At 40.3% G+C, this 18,317-nt stretch overlaps 1 protein-coding gene across 1 annotated transcript in view; it reads right to left on the bottom strand.

Annotated features, from left to right (window-relative positions):
• The window catches only part of PHEX (phosphate regulating endopeptidase X-linked), a gene marked incomplete at both ends in the record, with an annotated part of 202,797 nt that overhangs the window by 156,886 nt on the left and 27,594 nt on the right, over window positions 1-18,317 (bottom strand). Inside the window, 2 exons of the mRNA XM_079727783.1 lie at window positions 5,015-5,241; window positions 6,857-6,943. Of these exons, the coding sequence (XP_079583909.1) occupies window positions 5,015-5,241; window positions 6,857-6,943 (314 nt within the window). The remainder of the gene's footprint in view (window positions 1-5,014; window positions 5,242-6,856; window positions 6,944-18,317) is intronic.

Genomic DNA, 18,317 nt, shown 5'->3' with positions numbered 1-18,317 from the left:
AAAAGAAAACAGTAATACAAAAAGAAACATCTCACATAGTATGATGCAGGAAAAGGACAAAAAAGTTAGAAACAACTTCATTTCCAAGACAGTCTCTCCTTATCATCCTTACAGATTTTGCTAAGAGTCACATAAATGCAGGCGCTGGGTGATGATCACTTCAAGCCACTGTTCTGGTAACACAAACTGAGACAACCCTGGCCTTCCGAACACTCTTTCAGGACCACATATATTCAAAAGTCTTTTATCGTCCTTTAAATCCTCATTCTTGGTATCTCCTTACACAAAATAAACTCAAACACATGTAGTGAGATATGATGGGAGGCATTAATCTGTCGTTTCCTGTATTTGTGTATTTCCTTTCTCCCATTTAAGTCTGTGGCAAATCCTGTGCCATCTTTACAGATGGACCTTTACAGAGGACCACTGTGTGGGTTTGAGCAACCCCTGCTTGCCAAACTGCATTTCTTGGCATGGGAATACATGTGCCCATTGGAAAGGCACCCAAAGGCACCACCTGCTCACCTAGCAGTATGCTCACAGAGCTGTGCCTTCCCAAAGGAGTCCTTTTTCTTATCCCCATGGGTTTGTGGGATTAGAAAACCCAAGAACAGGGCTTCCCTGGTGGCGCAGTGGTTGAGAGTCCGCCTGCCGAGGCAGGGGACACGGGTTCGTGCCCCGGTCCGGGAAGATCCCGCATGCTGCGGAGCAGCTGGGCCCGTGAGCCATGGCCGCTGAGCCTGCGCGTCCGGAGCCCGTGCTCCGCAACGGGAGAGGCCACAACAGTGAGAGGCCCGCGTACAGAAAAAAATTAAAAAAAAAAAATATATAAAGAAAATAGAATGTGATGGAAAAGGACGTCTAAATACATTGAGGGAGAAGAGTTTGGGGGTAAGAGAGAGTTCTCCCAGGGCAAAAAGAGGATCTAGGCAGCCAAAGAAGTCAAAGTTTCTCATGAGCAGAAGGACCCATCAATGCCCCTAGAAATGGCAGGATTTGAGAGGGAGCTGGGAGGCCCAGGGCCCCAGCAGCAGAGAGGAACACCTGAAGTGGCTACATGGGCTGGGATGGCAGGTTTCTTTTCAGAAACACATAACTTATGATCAGAGGGTCTCCCAATACCCTAGGAGAAGGCTGAGAAATGGAGTAGCCGGGAAGTGGGGAAGGGCCTAGACTGGTTCAGTTTCCAACTAAAAGGTGGGGGTGGGAGCTCAGAGTCAGAGATGAGACTGACTGACTAAAGAAAATGGCTATTTCTCGCACATCTGAACTTGAGATCTGAGACACACGTTTGGCACAGAAATTGAAGAGAAACATTCCCCAAATGGTTCTGACCAGTTGCCTAGTCATGCTTTAAGAGAAAGGTCCTTTTGTCACGTGCTACTGTGTACCAGCATCTATCCTGTAAATTGTCACCAAATTCATCCTATTTAAATCTCACAGCAACAGTGAAAAGTAAATTCTAATTCACCCTTCATTCCACATGGGGACAATGAAACTGGGAGAAGTGAAACAATCTGCACACACATTCAGTGAGTAAGTCACAAAGCCAAACCACAAACCTCAATCTCTTTAACACCAAAGCATACTCTTTTCTCCACTATGGCGGTGGTTTTCAAACTATGTTCCACAAAACTTAAAAGGTGCTTCAGGGGCTTCAAATATTCAGTTAGATTTTTTATAGTTTTAACTATTTCTAACAAAAGCAACACCCACAAATTCTACAACACTGGCAGCCATAGATACACTAGTTTTTGTTATCAGGTTCACTGGGTTTTAGGCAGATCTCAGAAGAAAGCTTTTCCTACCAATATCTAGACACATGCTTGAACTTCTAGCAGCTCTGTCATGATTAGAAAGACTATAGCTCTATCTTGTTAATTCATCCACTCATATAAAATGGTACAAACAGGGACATAACTAAAGCAAATGCACACTGCACTCAAATGCCAGGCCTTGCTCAAACACATCAGTTTGGAGGAAGCTGCCATCTTGGCAGAAGAGACCGGTAGTAAGCACATGAGTGCCTCCTTACATTTGGAAAGTGTTCTGTTATTGACAGTTCAGTGTTTCTAGGATCAGTTTAATTGAATATTAAGTGTGCAAGGCAAGCTGTTAAAAATTGATTGCCGCAATCCTCTATTCCCCGTGTTTCCTGTAAGCTGGTGTTAAAACTACGGGCTTGATTAGATCCAAGTTCATTTTTTTTTCCTTTTCTTTTGGCATCATTGGTGATAGCATATGCTTCCCACTGCATGGTATCAGGAGGCACACAAAATCTGGTTTTCCAACTTTTAGCAATGCTACCATTAACATCTGGGTTCATTTGATGTCAGTCTGGTCGCTCTATCCTGAATTTCTCCATCAACCATTCATCTAATAGCTTTAGCAGCTATTGGTGATAGTTGCCTTAATTCTTTTTTTCATTAGGGATTTTTAAAAATGCTAACTTTTAAATTCTATTATTTCTCCTGCATTTTTAAAGCTGTGATTCTCCTATAAACAAGAATTTTCTCTCATTAGCTATTAGGTTACCCTGAAATCAGTCAAATCTAGTATGCTATAAATTAAAATAGATGTGTCAACCAAATGCACATGTGATTCTTATTTGGAACCTGAACCAAAGACCAACTGTTTAATTTTTTTAAAGGACATGTTTGAGACACTCAGGAAAACTGAAAATTCACCAGGTATTAGATGTTAACTATGGAATTACAATTACTTTTTTGGTTGTTGTAATAGTCCTTTCCATTAGATAAACACTGATGTATCTATCAGTGCAATGATATTATACCTTGGATTTGCTACACAATGTTCCAGCCTCCTCTCCAAAAGGAGGTGTATCAGATGAAACAAGAACAGCCAAAAGTTGCTGGCTGTTGAAGGTGGGTTGATGAGTACATGGGAGTTTATAGTACTATTCTTCTTACTTTTATTTGTATTATTTTCCATAATAAAATGTTTAAATGAATTCAGTTCTTATAGTAGATCCAGAAATTGGTGAAAACTGAAATGGTTACCATTTGCAATTAATTAACTTGTGTGGAAATCAAGATCTATCATGCAATAGAGTACATAAACTTAAGTTTGAAAGACAGTCTCCAACTTACTTCAAAACACCACGTAAGGGCTTCCCTGGTGGCGCAGTGGTTGAGAGTCTGCCTGCCGATGCAGGGGACACGGGTTTGTGCCCTGGTCTGGGAAGATCCCACATGCCGTGGAGCGGCTGGGCCCGTGAGCCATGGCTGCTGAGCCTGTGCTCCGCAGCGGGAGAGGCCACAGCAGTGAGAGGCCCGCGTACCGCAAAAAAAAAAAAAAAAAATCGAAAAAAAAATTGAGAAAAAAACACAAGGTGTTTGGAAGGGATACCATAATAGTTCTGAAATTAAGAATGAGAGTTTTAAAACCTGGTTTGTTTGTTTTTCTTAAGTGAGTAATCTATCAACATGGGACAGAGGTCAATTGGACCATCACCATGATCGTAGAGCATTGAAGAGCATGTCTTATCCTGAGAGCATTAGAATATGTCTCAGTGTCATGTTGTTGTTCCATCACCCAGCACAGATATATAGCTGTCTCTGTAATTAAGAATTTCCTCTTGGGCCTCCCTGGTGGCGCAGTGGTTGAGAGTCCGCCTGCCGATGCAGGGGATACGGGTTCGTGCCCCGGTCTGGGAGGATCCCATATGCCGCGGAGCGGCTGGGCCCGTGAGCCATGGCTGCTGAGCCTGCGCATCCGGAGCCTGTGCTCCGCAACGGGAGAGGCCACAACAGTGAGAGGCCCGCATACCACAAAAAAAAAAAAAAAAAAAAAAAAAAAAAAAAAAGAATTTCCTCTTGAGGAGATGGGAATTCTTTCAGTGACTAAAGATATTTTTATTGAGACTGCCATTGCCTAAACTAGAGAGGGACAAACTACAGCCTGCAGGCCAGCCCGCCTTACAGCCACACCCATGTATGTACATATTGTCTACAGCTGCTTTACCAGGTATAACAGCAGAGTTGAGTAGTTGAGAAAGATAATATGGCCCGCACAGCCTAAAATATTTCCTATCTGGTCTTTTACAGAAAAAAATTTGCCAGCCCCTTGGTATAAATCAAAAAATAAACTCCAGGGTATAGATTTTTAAAAGTTGACTTATATTAGGAGAGGATAATACACTCTAAAGGTTTTATATTTCTATGATTTAAATATCAATATATCATTAATATTTTCTGGTTTAACAAAGAACAGAACTGGGGGAAAAAATCAGCGGTTCAACAAAATTTTCATTACTAAAGTAACCACAGAAGCAAAAAAAAAAAAAAAAAAAATAGAATCAAAAGACAAAACAATTTGAAAAGTGCTATTTGCATTCTTGCCAAGTTCTCTGACTGATGAATCTTCCACTGTTGGCAGTTTTCTGACAGTCTCCTGATTTTACCAATGTAATACTCCACCTCAGGGTATGTCCTCATGGCCCATTCCTTTATGGAAGAGATGTTTACTCTCCTAACAGAAAATGCAACCAGGCACTTGGAACAAGTTTTGCCTTATCTTTTGAAAGGAAGGACAAGAGATTCAAGCCAACTTGACAATGAAATTTTAGGCATGTACACAAGATGTTAGTGAAGGAAAACAATGAACCATAGCACGTGTTCACTCCTTGGTCAGGGGAATGAGGGGAGAGGAAGAGCAGAGTTCAGAAAGTCTTTGCTCATCTCTCCCCACCAGAATTAAGGGGCCCTACACATGCTCAGGGTAGATATTCGAGAGCCAGATTACAGATCACTTGAAACTCACTCACTGGCTTCTTGCAAGGCTGACAAAAACAGTGTGTTCATGATTTACAATCTGCAAATCTGGGGGGGGTGGGGAGTGGGGGGTGGGTAGGGAATAGTCTAGATCCTAACGTTTAACAGAATTTTTAACCTTATCATTTCACTAAGGTGGTATGAGTCTCTTTCCTTGAGAAGGCAACCCAAAAAGGCTAACCTTGGACTAAACAAGCATGATGAAGGAGTCCTCACTATACCTTCAAGACGTGTTCGTTGGACACCTTGTCATCAGAGGACACATACAAACGAATGAACACAGAATTGCTGTATTGGCCACGAAACGTTGCAAGTGTCTGAAGAAGGCTGAACTTTCTCTCTGACCAAACCCCTTCAGGGCCGATATTAGATTCGAGCACAGGCCAGCGGAAAGGTGAGTGCCGCAGGATATGTAACAATGGCTTGGCATCTGCTTTTTCGATCGCTTCTGAAAGGGAGCAAATATGAAGAGAGAGTTAGAATTGCAAACTGGATCACCAAACTAGAAAGCAAGTGTATCTTCTCAAGAGAAAATTCCAGTAAGGTCCCAACCTAACTTTTTAGGGAGAGGTGCAGTGGACTGAGCTAACCACAGAAACAGAACTACCTATGACTCATACTTCAGTGTGACTGTCTAAACCTGATGTTCTTGCCAGGAGAGCTGACTAGGGAACCTGCCCAATATTCCCAACAATAAAAGGTGGGCTCACTATACTGACCCAAGCCAATGAGCAATGTTAAATATTTGCGAATGAATTAACGGACAAAGGATTAATCTCCAAAATATATAAACAGCTCATGCAGCTCAATATTAAAAAAAACAAACAACCCAATGCAAAAATGGGCAGAAGACCTAAACAGACATCTCTCCAAAGAAGACATACAGATGGCCAAGAAGCACATGAAAAGCTGCTCAACATCACTAATTATTAGAGAAATGCAAATCAAAACTACAATGAGGTATCATCTCACACCTGTTAGAACGGGCATTATCAGAAAATCTACAAACAACAAATGCTGGAGAGGGTGTGGAGAAAAGGGAACCCTCTTGCACTGTTGGTAGAAATGTAAATTGATACAGCCACTATGGAGAACAATATGGAGGTTCCTTAAAAAACTAAAAACAGAATTACCATATGACCCAGCAATCCCACTACTGGGCATATACCCAGAGAAAACCATAATTCAAAAAGACACATGCACTTCAATGTTCACTGCAGCACTACTTACAATAGCCAGGTCACGGAAGCAACCTAAATGCCCATTGACAGATGAATGGATAAAGAAGATGTGGTACATATATACAATGGAATATTACTCAGCCATAAAAAGGAATGAAATTGGGTCATTTGTAGAGACATGGATGGACCTAGAGACTATCATACAGAGTGAAGTAGTTATCTATTTTATATATATATATGTCAGTCTGAATCTCCCAATTCATCCCACCATCCCATATTATACTAATATGTATAAAATAGATAACTAATAAGAACCTGCTGTATTAAAAATAAAATAAAATTCCAAAAAAAAAAAAAAGACAGGAGTAGTCAGGGACTTCTCTGGTGGTGCAGTGGTTAAGAATCTGCCTGCCAGTGCAGGGGACACGGGTTTGAGCCCTGGTCTGGGAAGATCCCACATGCCGCAGAGCAACTAAGCCCATGTGCCACAACTACTGAGCCTGTGCTCTAGAGCCCGCGAGCCACAACTGCTGAAGCCTGTGTGCCTAGAGCCCGTGCTCCGCAACAAGAGAAGCCACCACAATGAGAAGCCCGTGCACCGCAACGAAGGGTAGCCCCCGCTCACCGCAACTAGAGAAAGCCTGCGCGCAGCAATGAAGACCCAACGCAGCTAAAATTTAATTAATTAATTAATTTTTTAAAAAAAGGCAGGGGTAGTCAAAATCCAGTCTTGGAAAATAGCTCCTTTCTTTAAGCATCACCTTTAAATATTAGTAGAATTCTTCGTAGTTCTCTTTTTCCTTAAACAATATCTTTAAGCATTAACAGAACTCTGAAAAGTAAGGGTGGTAAATTATTTTATTTATTTTCTTTATTACTCACTCTCATTCATGCAAGATGAATAAAGGATTTTGGCTTTCTGTATGGCTTCGGTGTCCCGCCTTCTACTGATTGATTTCTCCAAAAGGGCTAGGAAGGTTAAAAAAGGATTCATTAGTATCCAGCCACAGGTGATGCTGAGTTGGAGGTCATTTGATAATCAGTCCCAGCCTCCAGAAAATTAAATGTAGAGACAGACAACCCTGGAAAAGATACGTCTATAAAAGATATGCAGACAGTAGAACCGATTCCAAATTGCTTGAGGTTCAAATAAAAAATATTTTAACATCCTCTTCTCCAAGGTTCTCCTAATTCAAAGAAACCAAAAGTTCAATTTCCAACTGAGACTGGGCCTTCTGCCAGGGTTAATGTTTTCTGCCACCTACACACAAAAAAACCCAGAATTCATTTTTTCAAGAACCAAAAATAACTGAATTCTATTCCTCGTTTCTGCACTGAGTAATATTCTCAACGGAGGCAATTTCATCAGGGTCGGGTTTCTTAAGATTTCTTCACAGCCCAGCCTCTCAGGGAGGTCACCTGTAAGAAATTTCCCATTAGAAGTTTTATTCAATGTTGCATAAACATGCTGTGGACACGGAAGACGTTGTTTAGACAGGAAATGGAGAAGCAAGAATGTAAAGCCTACCCAAATTGCCTGAAAACTTGCCCATTTACACATTCAAAGTCCTGGCCATTTAAAATGAGGCCATGTATATAAAATGGCTGCCAGCATGGACACAAGCCCACCTGGATGATTTTCTGTTTATAAAATCACTGATGCTATTGTTTGAAGGTAGAAAATGACAGCTGTCACTGTTTCATTAAATAAGGAACTAGGAAAGCCAAGACTCAATAAAAACTACCCTCCCCAGAAAATAACACCTTGGAGGTACCTGAGAATATCAATTTACCAACATGAAGCCAAGACAAAGAATTCCCACACAGCACCATGGCACTGGCTACATCGAGCTATGTCAAACTGCAGTTGTCAAGGCAATTGGTATTTATTTCTGAAACAACCTAGCAGCCTCCAAATGATGGTACAACAGATGCTCCTACAGTACTTTGAATAGCTTCAAGATACAATGTACAGTGCTAATCAAATTAATAAATAACTACATATTCCCTAAAGCAGAATCTACTTCTAAACTAGAAGTTCTACATTTCAAAAAAAAAGGAACCCAGAGCTTCTGTCCAGTTTTCTATAAGCATCTGTACATCAAACAAGTACATATAACTAAGATAAACTAAATAAGTTGAGCTCGATGTGGGCATTTTCAATTATTTCAACTTGTTTCTTTCTTGTGTATTACCATAGCAATAGAAGTGGGATAACTAGCCCCAAGGATAAAAGAAGATTTCTTTTTTTAATAAACAGAAATCTCTAAAATCATACCCACATATATTTCTATTCAAATCAGATAATGTGCCTTTCCACCATATTGCTTCCACAGTCATTGGATTGCTGGGGAGACACATTTGAAAGTAAGTAATCCAAATTTCATTTGGGGATGCATTGTTATTGTGATGCTATAAACACTCCACAGGCTGCAAACATGAACACCCTGGGGAACAAAAATAAGCCGTGGAACAAAAGAACTCAAAATATTAAATATGTACCTGAGTGTGTACCCAAGGTGCTCTATGTATCACGAGAAGGGGAAAAGAGGACATGTATATGCTAAGTAGGGCAATCCCCAAACCCTAACGGTGCACAAATATCAATAATTTTTATGTGTCAAAATTCTGGCTTCTGTTCCAGAATTTGGCTGTTGAAACAAATTCAGCTAACACAGGTTCCTTATCTTACCCTTTCCCTTCTCCTCTCCTTCTCTTCAAACCCAAGCAGGCAGGAGAACGTTGATATGCAGACAATGTTGTAACAATCAGTTGGCTGCATCCATTTTATGGATCTCTGTATTTCAATTAGTGGTAAGAAGTATAAAATCTAACCTGGAGAGTCATTAATGAGCAGAAAACAAAGCCTATCAAAGGCAATTACTCAGGTTATTACAATGTCCCTAAAGCACTGAGAAGGGCTCATGGGTCACCCATGTAAGTGTATTCCCATGATTATGTGCATTGTTTCTTGGAAGATTTCTCAGTCTTCTCTCAGCCCCATCCAGGTGTTCCTAACCATGTTACAACAGAGAAGGAAAACTCCAGTTCATAACCTATAGTACAACAAACCCCAGACTTTAAAATCAGTTTCAAAGTGCCTATGATCATCAAAATTTGATATATGTGGGTGTGTGTGCATAAAGGGTAATTATTTTTTCTTCTCACTATGCTCAGATAAAATTGGTTTTGCCCCCCAAAAAGGCAAAATAATAGACAGAGTCAAGGGGGTGAGCTTTCAATCACAAAGATGTGGGTTCCAGTCGCAGCTTGCTGCTACTTTCTAGCTGGAACTTGATCAAGTTACTTACTCTCCCTAAGCCCCAGTTTCTTCATTTGTAAATCTGGACAAATAATAGCACCTACCTTCCAGGGTTGTGGTGAGGATCAAATATTTTAATGCACAGAAAGTCCCTATCTCAATGCCACAATACATGGTAAGTAATCAATCAATGGTGGCTTAAACAGGCTTCCAGGCTGAGTTAGCTCTACACGAAATTGTAAAGTAATCAAGCTTGTTTCTAGTGCTTTCTCCATAAGTGTTTTTTCCTCCTCCCTTCCTAGGATATTGGTAGCCAAAGGCCTTCTGCTAACCCAAGACATTGGCACTCCTTGTGTAGGACTCTTACACAAACTGGACCTGCCCTAACAACCAAGCAAAAGCCCATGCTCTCAACATTTCCTCTGCTTCCATAGTAGAGGCAATGCTCCAACAAGAGATAACGTCTGAAAATACTTTGCCACATTCCTCATCCTAGACAACAAGGCCTTTTCTTTATGTACACTTTCTCAATGAAATTATAACATACCTACAGAAAAGTGCACCGATCATAATTTGAAGGATTTTCACAGAGTAAACACACCCACATAACCAACATTATGACCAGAACCCCTGGAGCCCATTGTGCTCCCTTCCAGTCACTATCTCCAATCAAGACAACCAACATCCTCTTTTGTGAAGTGCTTACTCAAGTCTATTTCCCACATTTCTATTGGTAATCTACCTTTTTTCTTATTAATTTATAGTTCTTTATATATACTACACACAAATCCTTTTTTGAATATTTGTATTGCAAAGTCTTCTTCCATTCCCCAGACTTCATTTTCTTAATGGTATCATGTAATGAACTGAAATTATTTTAATGTAGTCTAATGTGATCACTTTTTCCATCTTTGGTGAGCATATTTTGTGTGCTATTTAAGAAATCTTTGCCTACCCTGAGGTCATGAAGATAGTGTCTAATGCTCTCCTCTAGAATCTTTACTGTTTCACATTTGGATCTACAGTCTACAAAGAAATTGGTTTTGCCCATGCCTTTGTAACACAGGTTTGGCCTCACAGGGGACGAATCATGTGAGAATTTTAATAAAGAAGGCATTTTTGGTCATTGGGCCTCAAATATTATCACAAAAAAATACTTTTAGTGCATAAAATCGGCATTTACAATGGCTATTCTCCATTAGATTAAGTGCTCTCTGGGTCAGGGACTGAGTCACATTCATCTTTGAACACCCAGGGCTTAGCACTTGGCATGGTTGGTATTCAATGTTTGCCGAGCTGAATTTCTGTCAAGGAAAGTCTGAGAGAGTTTTTCGCCCAAATGAAAAGGAAATGTGAGAAATTGGACTTATTTTGTTATTTCTTTTTATAATCAGCAATGTCCTAATTATACTAACATCCATAATCTCCTTTTCTCACATTGCAGTCTGCATATCATACAATGAGATCCAAGATTTCAACTGTTTTTGTGAATACTGGTTTTTGAGCTACGTAAGTCTCGTTTCACCAATGGTCTCGGGTTGACCATCCACTTCCACTTCCCTGCTCTTCTATGGCGGGGGGCGGGTGGATACTTACTGGCATTCAACCTCCTTTAACCGCAGAAGCCAGACAGGACTATCAATTCTACTCACTCAGTCCACATTCTCCTGCTCAGACAGGGCCTTTATTGAGAGCTCTGGAATAAGAAAAGGGAATTCCAAACAAAGAAAAACGATACTCCTAAGGACTTGGCAGTCCCCTGGTAAGTCAAGAGCTCACGACAGTCACATACAGCTCAGGCCAGTCATCTGGAGTTTTTGCAATATTTAGGACTTTCCCAACTAATACTGTTTTCAAAAACTCCACACGCACAAAGTTTTAGGCCTGTGAGCAAACACCTACCAAGAACCTCGGTGTTAAGGTGACGCCATTTAAACAAGATGGCTCCCAGAGCATAAGGATTATTTCAAAACACGCTCCTTTGTGTTCTTTCTCCGGACCCTGTAATCCTTTTATGTGCCTATTCTAAAGGGGATCCTCTGGCTACTTGCTAAGAGCTCGCTGGAGCTGTTTGCCTGATTTGCTTAATATTTAGAAACAGCAACTGCATTCTAAAGCCTTCAGTCAAATGTCATCAAGGTGAATTCTCAATTTCATGTAGATTATGCCAGCATTTCCCTTAGAAATCAGTGGGAGTGTCCTCTTAATTCTAGCGAGAGAAAGAACATGAAAAATCAAAACTTTGGAAAACCAAATCTACATTTTAAGGGAAGGTGTGCCCTTCCACACCTACATAAGAAACAGAATGTTCTCTAGACACATATTTTTTTAAACCTATCATATGATGGCCTGGTTTCTCCTTTGGTGATACTTAAAAACCACCTTTGGCTGGTCCATGATTGAATGTCACCTCTAATCTTACTATTTTTAGTCTCTGTTGATTTTCCAGGCTACAGACTTCAATCTGGTTTCCAGCCTCCTCAGTTTATTTACCGTACTGAAAAATTTCATTTTTCTAACTCACACTTCATGGGTATTAAGTTCTAATGCAGTTAGATGTGGAGACTCTAAATCAGCTTGCAAAGCTCATTGTTATTCTCATTAAAAAATAAAATTCAAGTTAACTAAGTCATGGTCTGTGGATCCCATAACCCTCATGTTTTCACACGAATTGTGTGACACTCGACTTTGCAGTTCCTCAGCCCCACAGCCGGTCAAGCATGGGATTAACTGAGTCTGTTTGACATACTGAAAAGACAATAAGAGCTGATATTTCTCATTCTTCTGGAAAACTCCCACCCAAACATAGGTAGAGAAGCTGTCAGAATGCTTTTCTCTGTTCATTTTTTATGATCATCTCATAAATGATAATTGTTGGTTGGCATTAGCTTAAGAAAAAGGGGCAGAGATTATTTTAGGGGCATTAAAAACCTCAAACTCATCAATCTAAATCATGGGTTACCAAATAACATAAAAATATTCCCCTTTTAACACAAAAGACCTCTTTGTCCATAATGAAATCAATTTTATACAACTGCCAGACACTACAAAAGTCTCACAGAAGCTAACTCTTTTATTATGTGCACTTATAAGTGAATTTTTAAGGATTACACTTACCATGGTCACACTTCAAAATAATTTAAATTTTAACATCACTCTTTGATAGCATAGCATTACAATGAATCTGCCAATATAATATTTTAAATCATAAAAATAGCTTTCCTATTTAGATAATTTGAATCTTAGCAGATAATTCAATGTAAGGCCTGTGCTGAACTTAGAGTCATTAAAATTCATCTTCACTTTCTTTTTCCTATAGTACAAATCTTAATTACATTTTTCCTGCCTATTTCTACCATCTTAACATTACAAGAAAAGGCCATGTATGGTTACATACCCCCCGCAGTGGTCCTTCCTGAGCAGTCCTGAGACATCCAAGGACCCTGGTGACGGCGTTCATTTATTAAGCACCTGCTCTGTGCCACGTATATTGTACATGACCTCAATTAATCCCCCACCAACCCTAAGCAGCATGTATCATTAACCCTAGTCTACAGGCAAGAACTGTCATAACTTGTCCAAGGAAACTCAGCTAGTAAAAGTTAGAGCTTGGATTTGGACCCAGGTCCCTGACTCCTGCTCATCTGACCATGAGGTACCCCGTAAAATTCTGCAAGTCACTTTCCTATGTGAGAACAAGCCCCCCAGGTGGCTAAACCAGAGGCAGTCCTCATGAACTTTCTTGACAGAGCTCTCCATCATAACTGGAAGAAATGCCTTCTCCAGTTATATCAAGACTTGTTTTTGCAGTGGTGGAGTGACCCTATGCTGAGCCATCTACCCCCTTTGCCCTGTAACCGTAACTGTGACCAGTGATACACACTCCTGATGCTCCTAGTCATAGGTAGGAGGCCTGGTGAGGTTAGATCAAAACAAAATTAGCTGGTCCCGAAAGCTTCACTTCACATTATGTCCTAGTCTAAACCAGTGGTTTCCAAACTTGAGCATGCATCAGTATCATCAGAGGGGCTTGCTTTTGCTTTTGTTTTAATTGAGGTATAGTTGATTTACAATGTTCTGTTAGTTTCTGGTGTACAGCAAAGTGATTCAGTTATTCACATATATATTCTCTTTCATATTCTTTTCCATTATGGCTTATTACAGGATATTGAATATAGTTCCCTGTGCTATACAGTTGGACCTAGTTGTTTATCTATTTTATATATGGTAGTTTGTTTCTGCTAATCCTAAACTAATTTATCCCTGCCCCCCCACCCCTTTCCCCTTTGGTAACCATAAATTTGTTTTCTAGGTCTGTGAGTCTGTTTCAAGTTCATTTGTGTCATATTTTAGATTCCACATATAAGTGATATTATATGGTATTTCTCTTTCTGACTTACTTCACTTGGTATAACCTCTAGGTCCACCCATGTTGCTGTAAATGGCATTATTTCATTCTTTTTTTATGGCTGAGTAGTATTCCATTGTGTATATATACCACATCTTCTTTATTCATTCATCTGTCAATGGACATTTAAGTTGTTTCCATGTCTTGGCTATTGTGAATAGTGCTAAGAACGTTGGGTGCATGTACTTTTTTCAAATTAGAGTTTTCTCCAGATATATGCCCAGGAGTGGGATTGCTGGATCATATGGCAACTCTATTTTAGTTTTTGAAGGAGTCTCCACACTGTTTTCCATAGTGCCTGCACCAATTTACATTCCCCATCAACAGTGTAGGAGGGTTCCCTTTCCTCCACACCCACTCCAGCATTTGTTATTTGTAGGCTTTTTACTGATGGCCATTCTGACTGGTGTGAGGTGGTACCTCATTATAGTTTTGACTTGCATTTCTCTAATAATTAGTGATGTTGTGCATCTTTTCATGTGCCTGTTGGCCATGTGTATGTCTTCTTTGGAGAAATGTCTATTTAGGTCTTCTGCCCATTTTTTTTATTGGGTTTTTTTTTGTTATTGAGTTGTATGAGCTGTTTGTATATTTTGGAAATTAAGCCCTTGTCAGTCACATCATTCGCAAATATTTTCTCCCAGTAGGTTGTCTTTTTGTTTATGGTTTCCTTTGCTGTACAAAAGCTTTTAAGTTTGATAAGGTCCCGTTTGTTTACTTTTGTTTTTACTTCTATTGCCTTGGGAAACTGACCTAAGAAATATTGGTATGTTTATGTCAGAGAATGTTCTGCCTATATTCTCTTCTAGGAGTTCTATGGTGTCATGTTTTATATTTAAGTCTTTAAGTCATTTTGAATTTACTTTTGTGTATGGTGAGAGGGTGTGTTCTAACTTCACATTTCCAGCTTTCCCAACACCACGTGCTGAAGAGACTGTCTTTTCTCCATTGTATATTCTTGCCTCCTTTGTCGAAGATTGACTGTAGATGTGTGGGTTTATTTCTGGGCTCTCTATTCTGTTCCATTGATCCATATGTCTGTTTTTGTGCCAATACCACGTTGTTTTAATTGTTGTAGCTTTGTAGTATTGTTTGAAGTCTGGAAGGGTTATGCCTCTAGCTTTGTTCTTTTTCCTTAGGATTTCTTTGGCAAATCTGGGTCTTTTATGGTTCCATATACATTTTAGGATTATTAGTTCTAGTTCTGTGGAAAACGTCATGGGTAATTTGATAGACATCACATTAATGTGTAGATTGCTTTGAGTAGTGTGGCCATTTTAATAATATTAATTATTGCAACCCAAGAGCATGGAATAGCTTTCCATTTCTTTGAATCATCTTTAATTTCCTTTATCAATGTTTTATAGTCCTCAGCATAAGTATTTCACCTCCTTGATCAGGTTTATTCCTAAGTATTTTTTATGCGATTTTAAAAGGGATTTTTTAAAAACTTTCCCTTTCTGATATTTCAATGTTAGTGTAAAGAAATATAACAGAAATGTAACAAATGTCAATCTTGTATCCTTCTACAAGATTGCTGAATTCATTTATCAGTTCTAGTAGTTTTTGTGTGGAGTCTTTAGGGTTTTCTATATATAATATCATGTCATCTGCATATGTTGACAATTTTACCTCTTCTCTTCCGATTTGGATACCTTTTATTCCTTTTTCTTCTCTGATTGCTGTGGCTAGGACTTCCAATACTATGTTGAATAGAAGTGGTGAGAGTGGGCACACTCCGTTGAATAGAAGTGGTAAGAGTGGGCATTCTTGTCTTGTTCCAGATTTTAGCGAGAAGGCTTTCAGCTTTTCACCACTGAGTATTATGTTGGCTGTGGGTTTGTCAGAGGGGCTTGTTAAAACACAGAGTGCTGGGTCCTTCTGCCAGAGTGTCTGATTCAATAGCTCTGGGGTGGGGGCCAGGAGTTTGCATTTCAAACAAATTCCCAGGTAATGCTGATACTGCAGGTGGAGAAACGTGCTTTGAGAACCACTACTTTCAACCAACAGCACTCACCAGCCCTCCTTCCCCCACAGCTTTACTAAGGTATAGTTGACAGTTATCAGCAGTCCTTCTTGATGCCTGTGACCCCAGGACATCACCAGCCCAGATTTCCTCCTCTCCCATTCCCCACCTGACCCAATGTCAGATCAGAAGCTTTACCCTTTCTTTGCTGGTTTCCTCACTCTGTAGCTCCATTTTAATTCAACATCAAGGTTCTTCAAGGAGAACGTTACTCTGTTTTGTCCTGGAAACACTCTCCTTGCATTGGCCCACTTAGGTCTTAGTCCTCAGTTCTGAAAAACCCGGCTTTGAAAAGTTCCTTTCTTTTTTTTTTTTTTTTTGCGGTACGCGGGCTTCTCACTGTTGTGGCCTCTCCCGTCGCGAAGCACAGGCTCCGGATGCGCAGGCTCAGCAGCCATGGCTCACGGGCCCAGCCGCTCCGTGGCATGTGGGATCTTCCCAGACTGGGGCACGAACCCGTGTCCCCTGCATCGGCAGGCGGACTCTCAACCACTGCGCCACCAGGGAAGCCCCTAAAAGTTCCTTTCTTAAAGATGAAGTGCAATATGTGTTTGAGGTGAGAGTCGATTCACTGGTTTAAGAAAAAAAAAAAAAAATCAGCACTATGCCAGAAAGACTTCCAAATGAAAAAAACAACACAGGATAGCTATTTTCAACTCCTGCTTATACCACACCCTACAGAGAGGAAGAGTGGGATAAATATTGCATCCCTGAAATCCTAAAAAATCTGAGCTCCAGACTTCACGATTCCTCTCTCATCTATGACAGCGGCATCAAAACACTGTAAACATAGGTTTAAAAAGCCACTTCCCAACTAACCTCTGTTTTCACTCCCACCTTCCATGAGGAGGTGAGAGCAGCAGAGGTTCTATTCTTGGCTATTCAAACCACAGTGTGTGGTCAAGGGCAGCTGCCCCTCTAAAACTGGGTTTCTGACAGTGAGGGGTTCAGAGCTGGGCTCTCTTTTCTTTCTCTGTCCAGAATCTTCTCCTGCAAAAAAAAAAAGGAAGCAATAGCATCCTTGGCACAAGCAGAGGACCCAAAAGGGCAAGAGGGCTGGTGGGACAAAAGTTAACTTCCACACCCACTGGCTGTGGCTGCAGCTCCCCTAGCTGATTCTTCCAGGTGTCTGGGAGTGTTTCAAAAAAAAGGGAGGCTACAGAGAAGACACAATGACCCTTCATGCTGAAAGGAGAAGAAAGGAGAGAGAAGGATACCCAATAATGCTTGAGGTTTTCTGTAACAAGGAAGACAAACTCTACCTTCATCTGGATCCCTAGCTAGAAAACAGAACAGCATGCTGGGGCCTTCAGAACTGATCTCTGTACATCAACTTCCTCCTCTGAGCCATGCAGCCAGCACGCTCTGGCAAAATGCATCGCTCATCGGCACCCCTGGCATGACATTTACAAATGGCTTCCCACTGCCCGAGGACAGAAGCGAAAATCTTTAAACAGCCTACAAGGCCTATGTGCTCTGGTCCCTCCTCTCTCTTCAGTTTTGTCTTGTGTCCCCATTCCCTTCCAACTCTGAGCTCCCATCACACTGGGCTTCTTGGGTTTCCTCAAAGGCACCAGCTGGACAGAGCCTCTGCTCATGCAGCTCTTTCCGCCTGGGTTAAATTTGGAGACATTTGAAATGTTAGACCCATAATCTGTGGGGGACAAATTATATGGCTGGACTGGTTTGGGCAACTCACATAATTTTCCTGACCTTCGCTTCCTCAGATGTAGGGCAAAGACAGAAATAAACAATGATGGCAACATCACAGAATTAGAATGAGGAACCAGAGAGAAAACAAATGATTTGCTAAAGGAATAAAATTAGTAACAAGAAATGCTTGGGCCTTGGGGAAGTGAATTTATGAATTCAGAATAGACAGCAGGTAGGAGAAGCAGTTCAATTTGGAACTCAATCTAAAAGGTCACTACAGGAAGTCTGGTTAGTGACACAGGCAAACTTGTGAGTGTACTAGTACATATTTGTGAGTGTGTGTTTCTCTCTCATAAATATAAGCTCCCATACCTATCTTAACTGTTGTTGAAAATAAAATTCCCCTCTCATTTTATAAATTAAAAGGTCCATGCATGCTTTAAAAAGTATCTCTCACTGTGCAAATATCAACACCGATGAGGCTTTCCAAACAAACATATCTTGTTTGTGACAAGTTATTATCCAACCAGCCTATAATTAATTTTCCTGTTATGGGTAGTGCCTTTTTACATGGAATGTTCTCTTGACACTTTAAAGCAAATAGTCCGTCATTACTAATTCATTAAGTATTCACACAGATGCTATTAATCACAATGAACTAATGTGGTATTAATGGGTAGGTTATTAATCTGCAATTACATGCAGATTTCCTAATAAATTCAAGTTGCCCAAGTTTTTTGAGGAGAAAGGCAAGGGAAAACCAAATGAACAAATCTTTCAGAAAACAAATTAAGGGGAAGAAATACCTCTCCCTGTACCATAAGAGAGGACATATAAAGTTCCTGTTTTCCTTTCATCCTAAGAAATCTTCGTTCTTACCCAATACAATGACATTTGCATTATACAGGTTTTCAATAAAATAATAATATAAATGAAGGAAAAACAAACCACCCATGCACCCTGGAGAGGTGCTGAATTTCTTTAATGACATACC

Source organism: Hyperoodon ampullatus, assembly GCF_949752795.1.
Source record: "Hyperoodon ampullatus genome assembly, chromosome: X".
NCBI classification, from domain to species: Eukaryota; Metazoa; Chordata; class Mammalia; order Artiodactyla; family Ziphiidae; genus Hyperoodon; species Hyperoodon ampullatus.
Note: the sequence above shows the minus strand (reverse complement) of the source record. Positions and strands in the feature narration are given on the sequence as shown.